Source organism: Malania oleifera, chromosome 13 (assembly GCF_029873635.1).
Source record: "Malania oleifera isolate guangnan ecotype guangnan chromosome 13, ASM2987363v1, whole genome shotgun sequence".
Taxonomy (NCBI): domain Eukaryota; kingdom Viridiplantae; phylum Streptophyta; class Magnoliopsida; order Santalales; family Ximeniaceae; genus Malania; species Malania oleifera.
The window spans coordinates 65059733-65073322 of NC_080429.1; the positions used below are offsets into that span (position 1 = coordinate 65059733).

The window sequence follows — 13590 nt, forward strand, 5'->3', positions numbered from 1 at the left end:
ATATACTATGAAAAAGAGGTCATGTAAACAAATGCATGAATACTTCAAATTGAAATTTACACCAAACTCTGTTAAAAAATAATGAAGAATCAAACATAGCCACCTTTATAGGCCTGGCTGATAGTAAAACTTAGAAACTTTTTGCAAACAAGCTCTTTAGAATGCAGCACCACCTTGAAACATCTAACAAAAAAATGCACCAGCATGTAAACATGATAACAACAAGAACCTGCTAAGTGTGAAACAGACGGCACAACACACACATGTGCAAAGTCTGATATTGGGGAAAGACTCAGGTGTGGAAACCTGCACTTCGAGTACTCTCTTAGGTGGATAGGCACGTATGGTTGTGCACGGTGCAAAGCCCAAAAAAGGCACGCCTGGTGCATATTTTTGGTTCTGAATCACCAATGTACGCATGCGAGTTCCAGAAGAATCATCCACTTACTGGCATGTAAAATCATTTGAGGCTTATGCAGCTGTCATTTTGTTCTTTCATTTTCATTTACAAATGATTTTGCATGTAATCAAGGAAATATCTATCAACCAATCCAATAATTAAAATTTTGAATTCTTCAAGAATTAAAAGTCAACTCACCTTTCCAAAAATAAAATTGAAAAAGTTGACAGTTTGCAAGTTTAGGTAGATACCTATCAAAATTAAAGCTTGTCAAAATTAATTTAGCCTAAATTTATTGGAATTGAAATACCGGGAAACATTCTCAGTAAAAAAAAAATGAAGTGAATGAGGCCTTGGTCAATATTTGATAAAATACACAGTTCCAGATTTGGACAAATTTAGGGCATGGTGAACCCCATAACTAATCCTAATTTCGTTTGAAATTTCAACAAACACATCAAAGTCAAGAAACTAAGCCAAACAAAGCATTCAAACTTTATTTCAATAAAATTTAGGTAACTAAGAACTAAATTGACAAGGTAATTAGCATGAATTCTCTACTGATCAATGTACATTGACTTAACTGACAGTGCAATGCCAGAGATCAGATAATTTGAGGTTGCATGTGCTATTTTTATAAATATTAGTTATAATTGAACAAAATTCAAAAGTCTAAAATATGATTTGTTTATACACAACTCCAGCGCATGTTTGCCTCATCTTTATCAAGCATTCACCTGCAACTTGTGCCTAGGCCCCAAGGACCCATTACACTCAAATGTGCCTCAAGCCTTAACAATTATGAATGCATAAGTGTGTGCGCAAGGTAAAGCATTTTCTTTTCCCCACCTCAAATCTGATAAGATCACTGAGTTGGTTCAAAGGCAGTGGCCTTAGAGATGCAGGCTTTCTCTTTGGAATGCTATTGTACCCATAAGCGATTGCAACATCCTTCAAACAAAAGCAAACATGCCTTGTCAATGGGAAAACATAAGTAGCCTTGACAGGCATTGTGAGATGAAGATGCGGCATTGAAATGATTAAATGTAATATTTATCATTACCTCCATAACATCACATGGATGAAGGACGTCACTTCTGGTTGGAGGTACAGACACAACGAAATTGCCCTTCTTATCTCCTGACTCAGACAGTTTGGCATGCAATTGCATTTTATTTAACAAGTTAATCACCTGAAACATAGGGTAGATTATGTATTTACATAGTAAAAATTTAACTAAGCCTGTTGTATGCCATTGAAAGTGCTGACACGGGACAAATACAATGAAATGATTTATGCATTATAACATGATAGCCTGTGTTGAGCTACACATTACAGTTACCTATATGTTAGATTACAAATACAACATGAATCATAGAAGTAAATCAAACCAAGTACTGATAGAGATGATCAATAAATGCAATGCAGTACACATCACACAGTATTCCCAACACAATAGTTATTAACTTCAATTACAATGACAAAAATACAATACAGTGTAGCTACTACTAGGACAATATTATAATGACAAAGGCATTCCCATCATCATAAGCCAAGCTTGTTCAGGACATTATGCTTGCCTGTGACTGCTTGTCTCGTGCATTTGGAATAAGTTTCCATCATGCAAATACTAGTGTAGGTTTATTTTCTAGTACTAGTTTCTCCCTATACTAAAAAAGGCAGTAGGACTCCTCGGTCACTTTGATGATTAATAGTGCTAGAGTGAGAATGACACAGAAAGCTCTTTAGGGGAGGATAAGTGTTCATCAACTTGTAAAACTCACTAGATATTATCAACGTGTTTAGCCTACTTGCCTCCCTCGCTAGATACACAATGTTAATGGAGGTGTTGTTAATGAATTACGTTACTTCAATGTTTACTGCTTACTTGCCACTGTTTTCATAAGTTGCTTATTGCTTCCGCTGATATTTGCTTGAATGATAATGAAAGTGTTTTGTGGATGAATTGTGGTAAACGATAGGCCGGCTAGTTAAACAAGAGGGGTTTAGCTAGCGCCGCACGGTCATTTCACAAAGGTGTGAAATAACCGGCCCGTGACACCATGCGATGTCAGTAGTGGCCTCGCACTATGTAACTGATGAAAAGCAGCTGATCAAAGCACTAATTCATTGTGAGACTTTTATGGACAAATGCAAAGAGGATGCACATGAGGAAGATTATGGCATTTGGGATTAGTGGCTCAAATTTAAGATACAAATGCATTTTTTTTTTTTTTTCTATTTTGATGGTATTTTCTCACTTTATTTGGTCCAGAATTAGTAGATTGTCGGGTTTTATTTGTTAGGGAGACACTGTTCAAGTTTTATTAGGTTTCGTTACTGTTATTTCTTGGTTCTCAATTATGCTAGACCTTCTAATAAATTTGATATGAAATTGATTAGATTTTAAGAATTGGAATTGTGATTTGAGAATCAGATTTTACCCTTTGTGTTCAAACATGTGTCACCATTGTCGGTTAGTTTAGTCAGCCCTGACTGCAGTGTGCTGCCACCACTATATTTGCCAATTAGTCATACCCACCATCCGTTGATATTGAGTTATGGACCACCAAATCAACCCCCCACGAGCCACCTTCATTTTTTTTTTTTTTTTTGGTTAATGAAAGAAGATATCATTACTATAAAAAGAATTTACAGGAGGGAGAATGAGATACTCCCGAGATAAACTGAGACACTCCAAAACTAAAACAAATAAAAATACCCAAGAGAAAAAGAGATTATAAGTCGGTGTGTTCCTCCAATCTCTTTGAAACTCTCGGAAGCTTGCCTCTATAAAAATCCATAACCAACACACCACAGGGAGGCAAAGTACTTAATTATTTTTTTCCCAAATCAGCATCTGGTTCAGTTTTTTTCCCAGAAAATATCCAAGTACTACGTTCCATCCATAAACCCCATAATACTGCGAAAAAAAAACACATTCCCATAAAGTTGCCCTATTCTTCCTTCTACCAAAGCCTGCAAAGCATATGTCTAAAAAATCTTCCACTGAAGGATGACAAACCCAGCTTTCTCCCATAACGCCAGAAAGCATATTCCTTTTACTATTGTGCCACCAGTGGTGCTGAACCATTGACCATCAATATTCATGGCACAAGCCTCAATTGAACCCCAAAATACATCCAACCATACCCCAGACTCTGCTTATTCCTCAAATTTATGCAATCTCCGCCAAAACTCCAATGGCACCCTCAAGCCACTGTAATCCATAAGAACATTAGTTGAGACCCAATCCCACTCATGGCCCTTCTAATGTTCAAAACAAGTTCCCAAAATTTCAATAAAGTCCTGCATACAAATCAATCACCAACAAGTTGAATCCGGAAACTACATACTGCAGTTGCTGACAGTTTGTTGTCAAAGAGCAGAAGCTACCCCTTCTATTGTGGAAGCCAGAAATCTTCCTTTATCATCAACCATCTCCCCCACTCAACCAGAACACAAGCCACTCTTTAGAATAGTGCGTGCAAAAGAGGAACGAAACAAACAAGGTTATGGCTCATTCCCAACCTAACCAACTAACATGACTTGCAATCTTTCCTTTACTAATAAAAATAAACCAAGTCACCCAACCCACTCATCCCATCCCACTTTCGTAAGTGTATCCAATGAATATGACCCATAATTGATCCTCCACAAATAAGCTCCATCACTCCAAGGGAAAAAATAACTGTTGCCAAGGACCAATTTGAATATGTTCACACTATAAAGGACTAGGAGAAATCAAAGACAAAATTTCAAGCATGACAGGAGGAAGAGGTTAAAAGAAATTAACTATGGCTCAAGAGCAGAACACTTGAAAAATAAGTTGAAGCAAATACGAATTAAGGACTATAGTGGTGCATCTTAATTCTTGTAAAAGAACCAAAATTATTATGAATTTAGAGATAATGGTCCCTACATTATGCTAACTCTAGCAATGAAATATTGAAGCCCCTTCCCAGCATTATCAACATGAGAAGAAATTGAGGAGATGATGAGTGAGCCATTTGGAACCCCAAGCTGAAACATGTGAATCTGAGAACAAACATGAGAATATAGAAATTTCTGAAGGTCAACAATCCCAGGAAAACAAAGTTGCTGGATTACGAAACTGCAACATGCCTTATGTTAAATTGATTGTTCCCAATAAACTTTTCAACCATGTCTCTACTGACTCTTTAGACATGAATTTTCTAATTTTTTCCAACGCCTGCAAATTGCTCAAACAATCTACAAGCTTGCTTTAGTTCCTAGTTTGGGATGGTTCTTTTTTCTTTTTACATATATAGAAAAAGAAGATATACTCCAAGAAGAGGAAATAATGTACAAAAACTCCTCATATGAAAGTACAATAGGAAGAGGATAAGAAATCCTCCAAAGTGCAAAAGAAAACAACCAGAAAATTACAATAATGCTAACTTCCAAACCCTTACCAGATCAGGCAGTGGAACACTCCCAAAGAAACCAAAGGAATAGATCCAGAAAAAGGCCAAAAACACTGCTCTGTCCCACAATAGACATGGAGAGGTAGTGTGATGGGATCCTTAAAAGCTCTTGCATTACTCTCCACCATAAAGTCCACAAAATAGCAGAAACTGCATTGCGCCATAAAACTTCTACCTTCCTACCCTACCTTCCTACTCGATCCAAAACCTCGGAATCTCACACGTACTGCCCACCACCCGAGGTGGCTCACAAGCTTCACCAAAGCGAGAAATGAAGGCACTCCAGTGATGCATTGCCACTCTACAACGATGGAAGAAGTTAATAGGAGCAATTGCTGTGGCTCGTCAGTAATAAACCTTCAGAACCGGTAATCCAAATCAAACTTTGTTCTCTATTATCCCATCTATTCCCTTCAATTCTATGTGAAAATTGTTCATATATATGATAAAAATGTTTTTTTAATTTGATCTATTACCAATAGATTCCTTTGTTTTGTAGTATTATTCTAGTCAATCAAATTTGTTGAATAAAGAGGACAAATAATAGAAATTCTATGATGGAAGAAGTAAGCATTTATTTCATTAGATTGTAGCACATCACACATATATTAGGGCTGACAGCTGAGGACCTCATAGGGCCTTCTGATCTTTAACAAATCATGAGTGTTAATCCTGTTCAGTCTTAAACCCCTCCAAATCCTGGCCACCCATGTTAATGCCTGCCACCCCACTCTTGGACAAGTTGATCTTTAATCTCAAAATATTTCTGAAAATTTTCAACAAAATAATTGCCTTCCAGAATTTAAACATTATCCTCAAGGAACAAGATAGTATCACTGGAAAACTAGATATGAGATACCTCTACTTCCTCTTCGCCAATTGGATGAACCCCTGATCACCCCCAAGTCCTGTGCATGCAAGAGCATCCTGCTTAAGACATCTGGCACCAGGGTAAACAAAAACAAAGAAAGCAAATTTCCTTGCTTAATTCCCTAAGAAGCCCTAAACCACTCTCTGGACTGATCATTGAAGATGACAGAGATATTGATTACGCTCTGACAGCCTCTAATCCACTTTCTCCACACTACTGAAAACCCTTCCTCCTCATCACATAATCCAAAAAACCCCAATACACCCTGTCATCAGCCTTCTCAAAGTCCAGCTAATAGATTAACCCCTTCCTCTGCTTCCTCACATCCTCTACCACTAAATTAGCTACCAACGCAACGTCTAAAATGTGTATCTCTATAGTGAAATTAAAGCCATAGTCACCATATCCACTAAAACCTCTCGAAGCCTCTTGGAAAAGCTTAAGAAAGAATCTTGTAAAGGCTAGTGACCATACTAATGGGCCTAAAATCCCATACATCATAGATTTCTCCTACTTTGGTACAAAGGTAAGAAAAATAGCGCTCACACTATTACAATCACCCTTGGAAGGGTATTTCACAGATATATCCTCTTTTTATTCCTTATACTGATTTTGTTGTGGATAATGGATACCACATGCTAAAAGGGGTGGTTTTTAAGACTTTGAAAAAAGCTTATGATTGAGTTAGTTGAAACTTTCTTGATAATATCTTTTTTAGAAAGGGGTTTAGTCAAAGATGGCGATCTTGGATGAGGTTGTGTTTATCTAATGCTTCCTCCTCTGCTATTAAAATGGAGAGCATAAGTCTTGTTTCAGGGCTTCAAAAGAGGGTTAGGCAAGGTGATCCTATTTCTCTTATTTTCTTTGTTCTTGTGGTAAATGTTCTGAGTAGATTGGATAGTAAAGCTGTAGATAGAGGTGTTATGAAAGGGATTGAGGCAGGAAGTTATGGCCTTGTGGTTTCTCATCTACATTTTGTTGATGATGCTATTTTCTTTTCAGAAGATCATAGGGAGTCTCCTTTAAATATGCTTATTATTTTGCAATTGTTTGAGAGGGTCTCCAATTTAAAAATTAATTTGGGGAAGACCAGAAGAGTAGGTTAGCTTGCATTAATTTGGATATTCTAGATCATTGGAATTGTCCTCTTTATTGGGTGTGGCATTCTTGATTGGCTTTTGATTTATTTAGGAATGCTTTTAGGGTGTAATCCAAGATCAATTGGGTTTTGGAATTCTATGGTGGAGAAGGTGTCTAGGAGGTTAGATGGGTGGAAGGTTGCCTTATTTTTTCATAGGTGGGCATATAACACTCATTCAGGCTTGCCTTGCTAGTATTCCTCTTTATTTCTTGTCTATCTTTAGAATACCTATGAGGGCATCCTGTACTGTTGAAAAGATTAACAGAGATTCCCTTTGGTCCGGGGCAGGGGAGAATAAAAATCATTTGGTTAGTTGGGACTTGGGACATTATGTGTAGGTCATAAAAGGAGGGGGGGTTTGGGTCTTGGTAAAATGGCATCTACGAACATTACTTTAGTTGGTAGATGGTTGTGGCTTTTTCCCTTAGTGGAGTCTTCCTTTTGGAACAAAGTGATTAAAGTTAAATTTGGTTTGCAAGATAATGGGTGGGATACCAATTTAGTGCTGTTCTTGCCATAAAACCTTGGAAGGGTATTTTCACAGTTATATCCTCTTTTTATTCGTTATACAAATTTTAATGTTGGAAGTGGGAATGTATTTGTTTTTGGAAGACATTTTGGAGGGGTTCATTTCTTCACTCATCTTTTCCTCGTTTGTTTAGATTGTCCTTTTCGCTCAATGAATCCACTTCTTCATTTTTTATTTCTAATGCAGCTGGTTTCTACGGGCTCTTAATGATAGGGAGGTTTTGGATCATGCCTCCTTATTAAGCTTGTTGGATTGTAGACTCCTTTCTAAAAGGAGACTATTGTTCCTAGATTCTTGATTCTTTTTGGGGAGTATTCTTGCAGTTCTTTATTTTAGCACTTAACCAAAAATAACTTGTCTTTCCCGCAACAAGGATCCATTTGAAAGGCTAAAGCCCCCTCTAAGATGAGGGATTTTGTTTGCTTGGTTGTTCTTAACAAAGTTAACACTAACAATCTATTGCAAAATAGGAGGCCTTTCAAGGCTCTATCTACAGATACATGTTCTCTTTGTCCTCAAAATTCAGAATCTGCTTCTCATCTATTCCTTCATTGCTCCTCTTTCTTGGAGGGTGTGGAATAATTTTTTTGCCTTCTTTGGAGAGACTTGAAATGGCCACTAATACCTTGTGTAGGTAGACGAGCAAAAGGAGGAATCTACATGAGGAAGGGCTCATGTCTAGTTAGCTAGTAGTGAGGCATTTGGCTAAATTAATTTGATGTGGGAGATAAACTGGCAGCTCTTTCCATTGTGCAAGCAAGATTGGTGCATTGGGTGTTTCCGAAGTTAGTGAAGGAATTGTTGGCTATCTATTTTACAGGTTTTGTAAGGGGTAAAGATGCTTCAGCACAATTGAAATGCTTAATTATTCCAGTTTTGTGCGGTAGAGCTGTTTTGATTTTTTTTTTTTTCTAAGGAAGATTTCTTATTCTCTTTGTAATTTCTATTCTCTTCAATAAAACTTTCTATTTTTTTTATCAAAAAATATTGCATCTAGAGTTTTGCATGAAAGCCCATGGAAATTCATTTTGTATCTGTCTCCTTTTTCCTTTCCCTGTGTTAAATATAAAGTATAAAGTGTGAGAAGGTTGTAGGATTCACTTTTAAGAGGATATTTATCTTCAGGAGATTTTCATTATGTTGCTCTTACTTCTCTCTTCCATCTAACTTCTAATTCGGCCCTCTGAGGCACCCATTTCTTCCCTTTTGGATTACTGACAGTGAAGGTGCATTTTGGGATTTCCATTTTCACATTAATCTCAATGATAGGAAGGTAGAAGAGCTTTTTTCGCTTCTTAAGGTCGGGTTCGTATCAATATTCACCTTTTCAGTATCTTCAGTTGTGGAGTGTGGAAGCTTTGATTTTATTTGATTTTCTATTTTCTGATAACAAAAGAATGTATATTAAATAAAAAGAATAGAAGGCACAACATTCGGGGACAAGGGATCCATCAAATGAAAATAAAAAACAAAAAAGAATAAAAAAATAAAACACAAGAACCCAAAATAGAACTAAAAGAAATTAACCAAGAAACCCCCTTTTCAAACCCTTTCCATTGTAATTTACTAAACTCTTCAAATTTGCTAATTCCCTTTGACCGTTCATCTTTTGACTTTTGGCACCATCCAAATGCACTACATTTCCCCCAATAACACTCAGCTTTAAATCCATTTTATCCACAAGAATTTGAGCTTCTATCACCTCCTCTGAAATCTCCTAAATTGGTGACTGTTCCATTCCTACACTGAAACTGATTCACCAACCCATCATTATCAAAGATAGAAACACCCTCCAGACCTTCCAATGGGGGTGAATGAACAAAAGATAAATCCCCTATTTTATCGCATGAGCCAAAAATGTACCCATATTGTTTGGAAGCTTTGAATGTTCAACCTGAGTTTACCAACCTGTAGGTGCTGAACCACTCCTTGTTTGGAGTCATATGGTAAGAACATGCCGAGTCAAGTATCCATGTGTCCGTACGGTGGTCCGACCACGACAAAATCGAAAGAACATCACCATCACTGCAAACTGAATCTCCTTCTTGAACCACACTCACAGATTTTGAAGTACCCTCATGCTTTTCAGCATTTCCTTTCTTCCAATCCGGACACTCCGGTTTAACATGCACCTTTTTACCACATTTATAACACCGGATATCCTTTTTCTTCTTGGATTGAGTACGGGATTTCTGATTCGATCCATATTTGGATTTTCCTTTGCCACGCTTATTGTTACCTTTCACCACAAGTCCTTCTCCTTCATCACATATTTTCAGCCTTTAATAAAAATTCAGTAAGACACTTGTCACCTTTTATGGATTAAGAGACTCTTTTCTAAGTTTGATCATTCAACCATCTTAAGCCAATAAAGTCGCTACTTAAGAAAAAGTTTATTAGAGAGTGATTTGGACATGTATCGGCTTTCTAACTTTCGCCATACAGCCGCTGGAGAATCCTCCGCCATCACATGATAGAAAACTTCATCAACCAAACACAAGCGTATTGTAGAAACGGTTTTTGCCTGCAATTCTCCCCAAGTTGCCTCATTCATATTATCCTGTTGAACACCATATAGAGCCTTCACCATTCCTTGTTGCACAAGTATATCCTTAGCTCACCTCTGCCACAAACCGAAATTCCCAGTTCCATCGAATTTTAAAACATCAAATCTTGGAAAAGAAGTACCCGACGCCATGATAATAACGCTCTGATACCAATTTGTTGTGGAAATTGTGTATAGGATGCACAGCGGAATGATTAAACTCGCAGCAAATGATGAAGCACCAAGAACACAAATTCATACACAACCAGTAAATCTGAAAACAAGTAAAGAGAACAGCACGAGAATATACGTGGTTCGGCAATGCCTACACCCACGAGAGCAATCCGGCCATTATTTCACTATGAAATTGAAAATTTACAATACATTTCATAGAATGATCTCTCAATATCCAAAATATGCCCAGAAGGACCTATTTGACAACCCCTCGGAGGTTTCCTCCAAATACCCAGTCGTCCCAACGTTCCAATTCAAATTTGAATTCTTCCTCACAGCCTAGGAGCACTCGTCGCCGAGAACAAGACACTCGTCGACGAGAGAGAGAAGACCACTCGTCGACGAGTCTGATTTCATGCTCTAGGTATCTCAGTGACTCCGCAATTTCCAGCCTCTCGATATATACTCGTCGACAAGAACAGGACACTTGTTGACGAGTCACTGCTACACTCTTCAAGAGTTCAACCCATATGCTTTTCATCTGCTATTTATGAGCTTAAAGTGTAAGAGCCACACATACAAATACAACAATCTCCACCTTGGCGATTATACGTCCCTTAGGAGAACTCAAAAAACATATCTGACTGCTCTACCTTAAACTTGGACCGCTCAGTTGAGTCTGTCTCCTTTCTATCACTTGGAGACATGGAGAAAGTTCAAGCAATGCTTGAAATTTTCACTTGTGACCGGATTTTTCAAAATATCTGCTGCGTTTTTAGACGTGTGAACCTTCTCCAATACAAGCTCACCTGAAGTAATCAACTCTCGAACCCTCTAGAACCTCACATCAATATCATTGGTTCTAGCATGGTACACTTGATTCTTTGCTAAGTAAATAGCACTCTGATTGTCACAACGTAGCACAACCCCATCTCGCTGTAAGCCCAACTCTTTGACCAAACCGGTTAGCCATAAGGCTTCCTTTGTAGCTTCGGCAACTGCCATATATTCAGCTTTAGTTGTGAATAATGCCACCAAAGATTGAACCATGGATCTCCAACATATAGGTCCTCCTACAAAGGTAAAAACATAACCCATTGGAGACCTTCTGTCATCTATATCTCCTGCATAATCAGCATCAACGAACCCCATAACTGAAGGACTACCCTGTTGTTTGCTGAACATGATGTCATAACCCGATGCACCCCGTAAGTATTTGAATATCTATTTGACGACTTCCCAATGTTGTCTTCCTGGATTAGAGAGAAACTTACTCACCACACTCATAGCATGTACCAAGTCTGGCCTCGTACACACCATGACATACATTAAACTCCCCACGGCACTTGCATAGGGGACCTTTGACATGTCTCGGATATCCTCATCCGTACTTGAGCAATCTGCAGTAGACAACTTAAAATGACTCGCTAGAGGTGTGACACCGGTTTTGCATCAACCATGCTAAACCTTTCTAACACCTTCTATACACAACCACCCTGAGATAACCATAACCTCCCTACAGTTTTGTCCTGACGAATCTCCATCTCAAGTATCTTTTTGGCTGAACCAAGATCTTTCATATCAAACTCTTTATGCAACAGTTCCTATAACTGATTTACTTTAATTAAAACTTTTGCGGCTATCAATATATCATTGACATACAATAACAAGAAAACAAGAGAACCATCATCAAGCTTCTTCACATGCACACAGTAGTCATACTCACACCTTTTGTAACCAATCTTATCATATAGGAATCAAATCTTTTATACCATTGCCTTGGAGATTGTTTCAACCTGTAAAGATACTTCTTCAACTTGCAAACTAAGTTTTCTTTCCCTGATTCATTGAATCCCTCCAGTTGTACCATATAAATCTGTTCCTCCAAGTCACCGTGAAGAAACGCTGTCTTCACATCCATTTATTCCAAATGAATATCATAATGGGCTACCAATCCCATCACAATCTTGATAGAAGCGTGTCGGACCACAGGTGAAAAGATCTCATCATAGACTATTCCCTTCTTCTGTAACTACCCTTTTGCTACTAATCGTGCCTTGACTTTTTCTCTTTCCTTTTCTGAAATTGCTTCCTTCTTCCTATATACCCATGTGCAACCTATCAGTCTCTTCCCATTTGGAAGCTCCACCAAATCCCAAGTTTGATTCTTATGTAGTGATTTCATCTCCTCAATCATTACACCCATCCACCTACCTTTCTCCTAGTCGTGCACAACCTCTTGAAATGTAGTTGGATCGTTGCAACTGGTGAGAAAAGAAAAAGACACTAACTCTTCAAATCCATACCTTGGCGGAGGTCTGATAGTGTGTCTAGATCTCCGCATAGAAAGATTGTCGACTTGCTGGTTCCCAAACTTGAAATCCCTGCAACCAAAGGACCATGATCATTGTCGTTGCCCTAAGCTTCCAACTCCACCTGCACAACATGTTCATATGTGCCCAAGTTTTCTGGCTCCTATTTCTAATCATTACAATCTCGAGTACGCTTCACCATAGCCTCGTCAAAGACTACATCTCTACTGATCACCACCTTATTTGCCACTGGATCCCACAGCTTGTACCCCTTCACGCTCTTTTGATATCCCAAAAAGATGCAACGTCCAGACTTTGGGTCAAGATTAGACCTCTCTTCACTAGACACATGAACATAGGCTGGACACTTGAATACCTTCAATTCGGAGTAGTCTACTGCATTTCCCATCCATATCTCTTCTACCACTTTACCCTCTAGTGATGCCCTTGGTGATCGGTTCATCAAAAAACAATTCATACTAACTGCCTCGGCCCAGAAGTTCTTCGGTAGCCCTGTATTAAGCCTGAGACACCGAGCTCTTTCAACCAAAGTTCGGTTCATCCTTTCAGCCACACCATTTTGCTAAGGTGTCAAGCGATCCGTAAAATGTCTCTTAATGCCCTGTTGCTCACAAAACTCCATAAACCAAGAATTAGCGTACTCGGTCCCATTGTCCGACTTTAGATATTTGATTCTCCTCCCCGTCTAGTTTTCCACTTTAGTCTTCCACATCTTGAACCTGGCAAACGTATCAGACTTATGCCGCATAAAGTATACGCAGAATTTTCAGGAATAATCGTCAACAAAACTCACATAATACACATGTCCACCCCTTGATGCTACTCTAACCAAACCCCAAACATCGGAATGCACATAATCAAGAATATCTTTCGTCTTGTAAACAACTGACTTGAATTTTGCCCTATTTTGTTTTCCAAGAACACAAATCTTGCAAAATCTAGCTGACATGATTTCATATCTTTCAAGAGTTTCCTCTTGTGTAGTTCCTTCATACTATGTATCCCCATATGCCACAAGACAATTTCATCATATTCAACATCTACGACTTAAGCTCCACCTACAACATTAGTTCCCTGCAATGTGTAGATATTTCCATCTATCTTTTGCCCTTTCATCACCATCAGATTACCTTTCCATGCTTTCATAAC

General features: G+C 38.3%; 1 protein-coding gene across 2 annotated transcripts in view; it reads right to left on the reverse strand.

Moving 5' to 3' along the window:
- LOC131146179 (phenylalanine--tRNA ligase beta subunit, cytoplasmic-like) overlaps positions 1 to 13590 on the reverse strand; it is an 87641-nt gene that overhangs the window by 40337 nt on the left and 33714 nt on the right. For both annotated transcript variants that reach the window (XM_058095566.1, XM_058095565.1), the window contains exons 12-13: positions 1464 to 1592; positions 1250 to 1351 (exon numbers count right to left, since the gene is read on the reverse strand). In XM_058095566.1, the coding sequence (XP_057951549.1) occupies positions 1250 to 1351; positions 1464 to 1592 (231 nt within the window). The remainder of the gene's footprint in view (positions 1 to 1249; positions 1352 to 1463; positions 1593 to 13590) is intronic.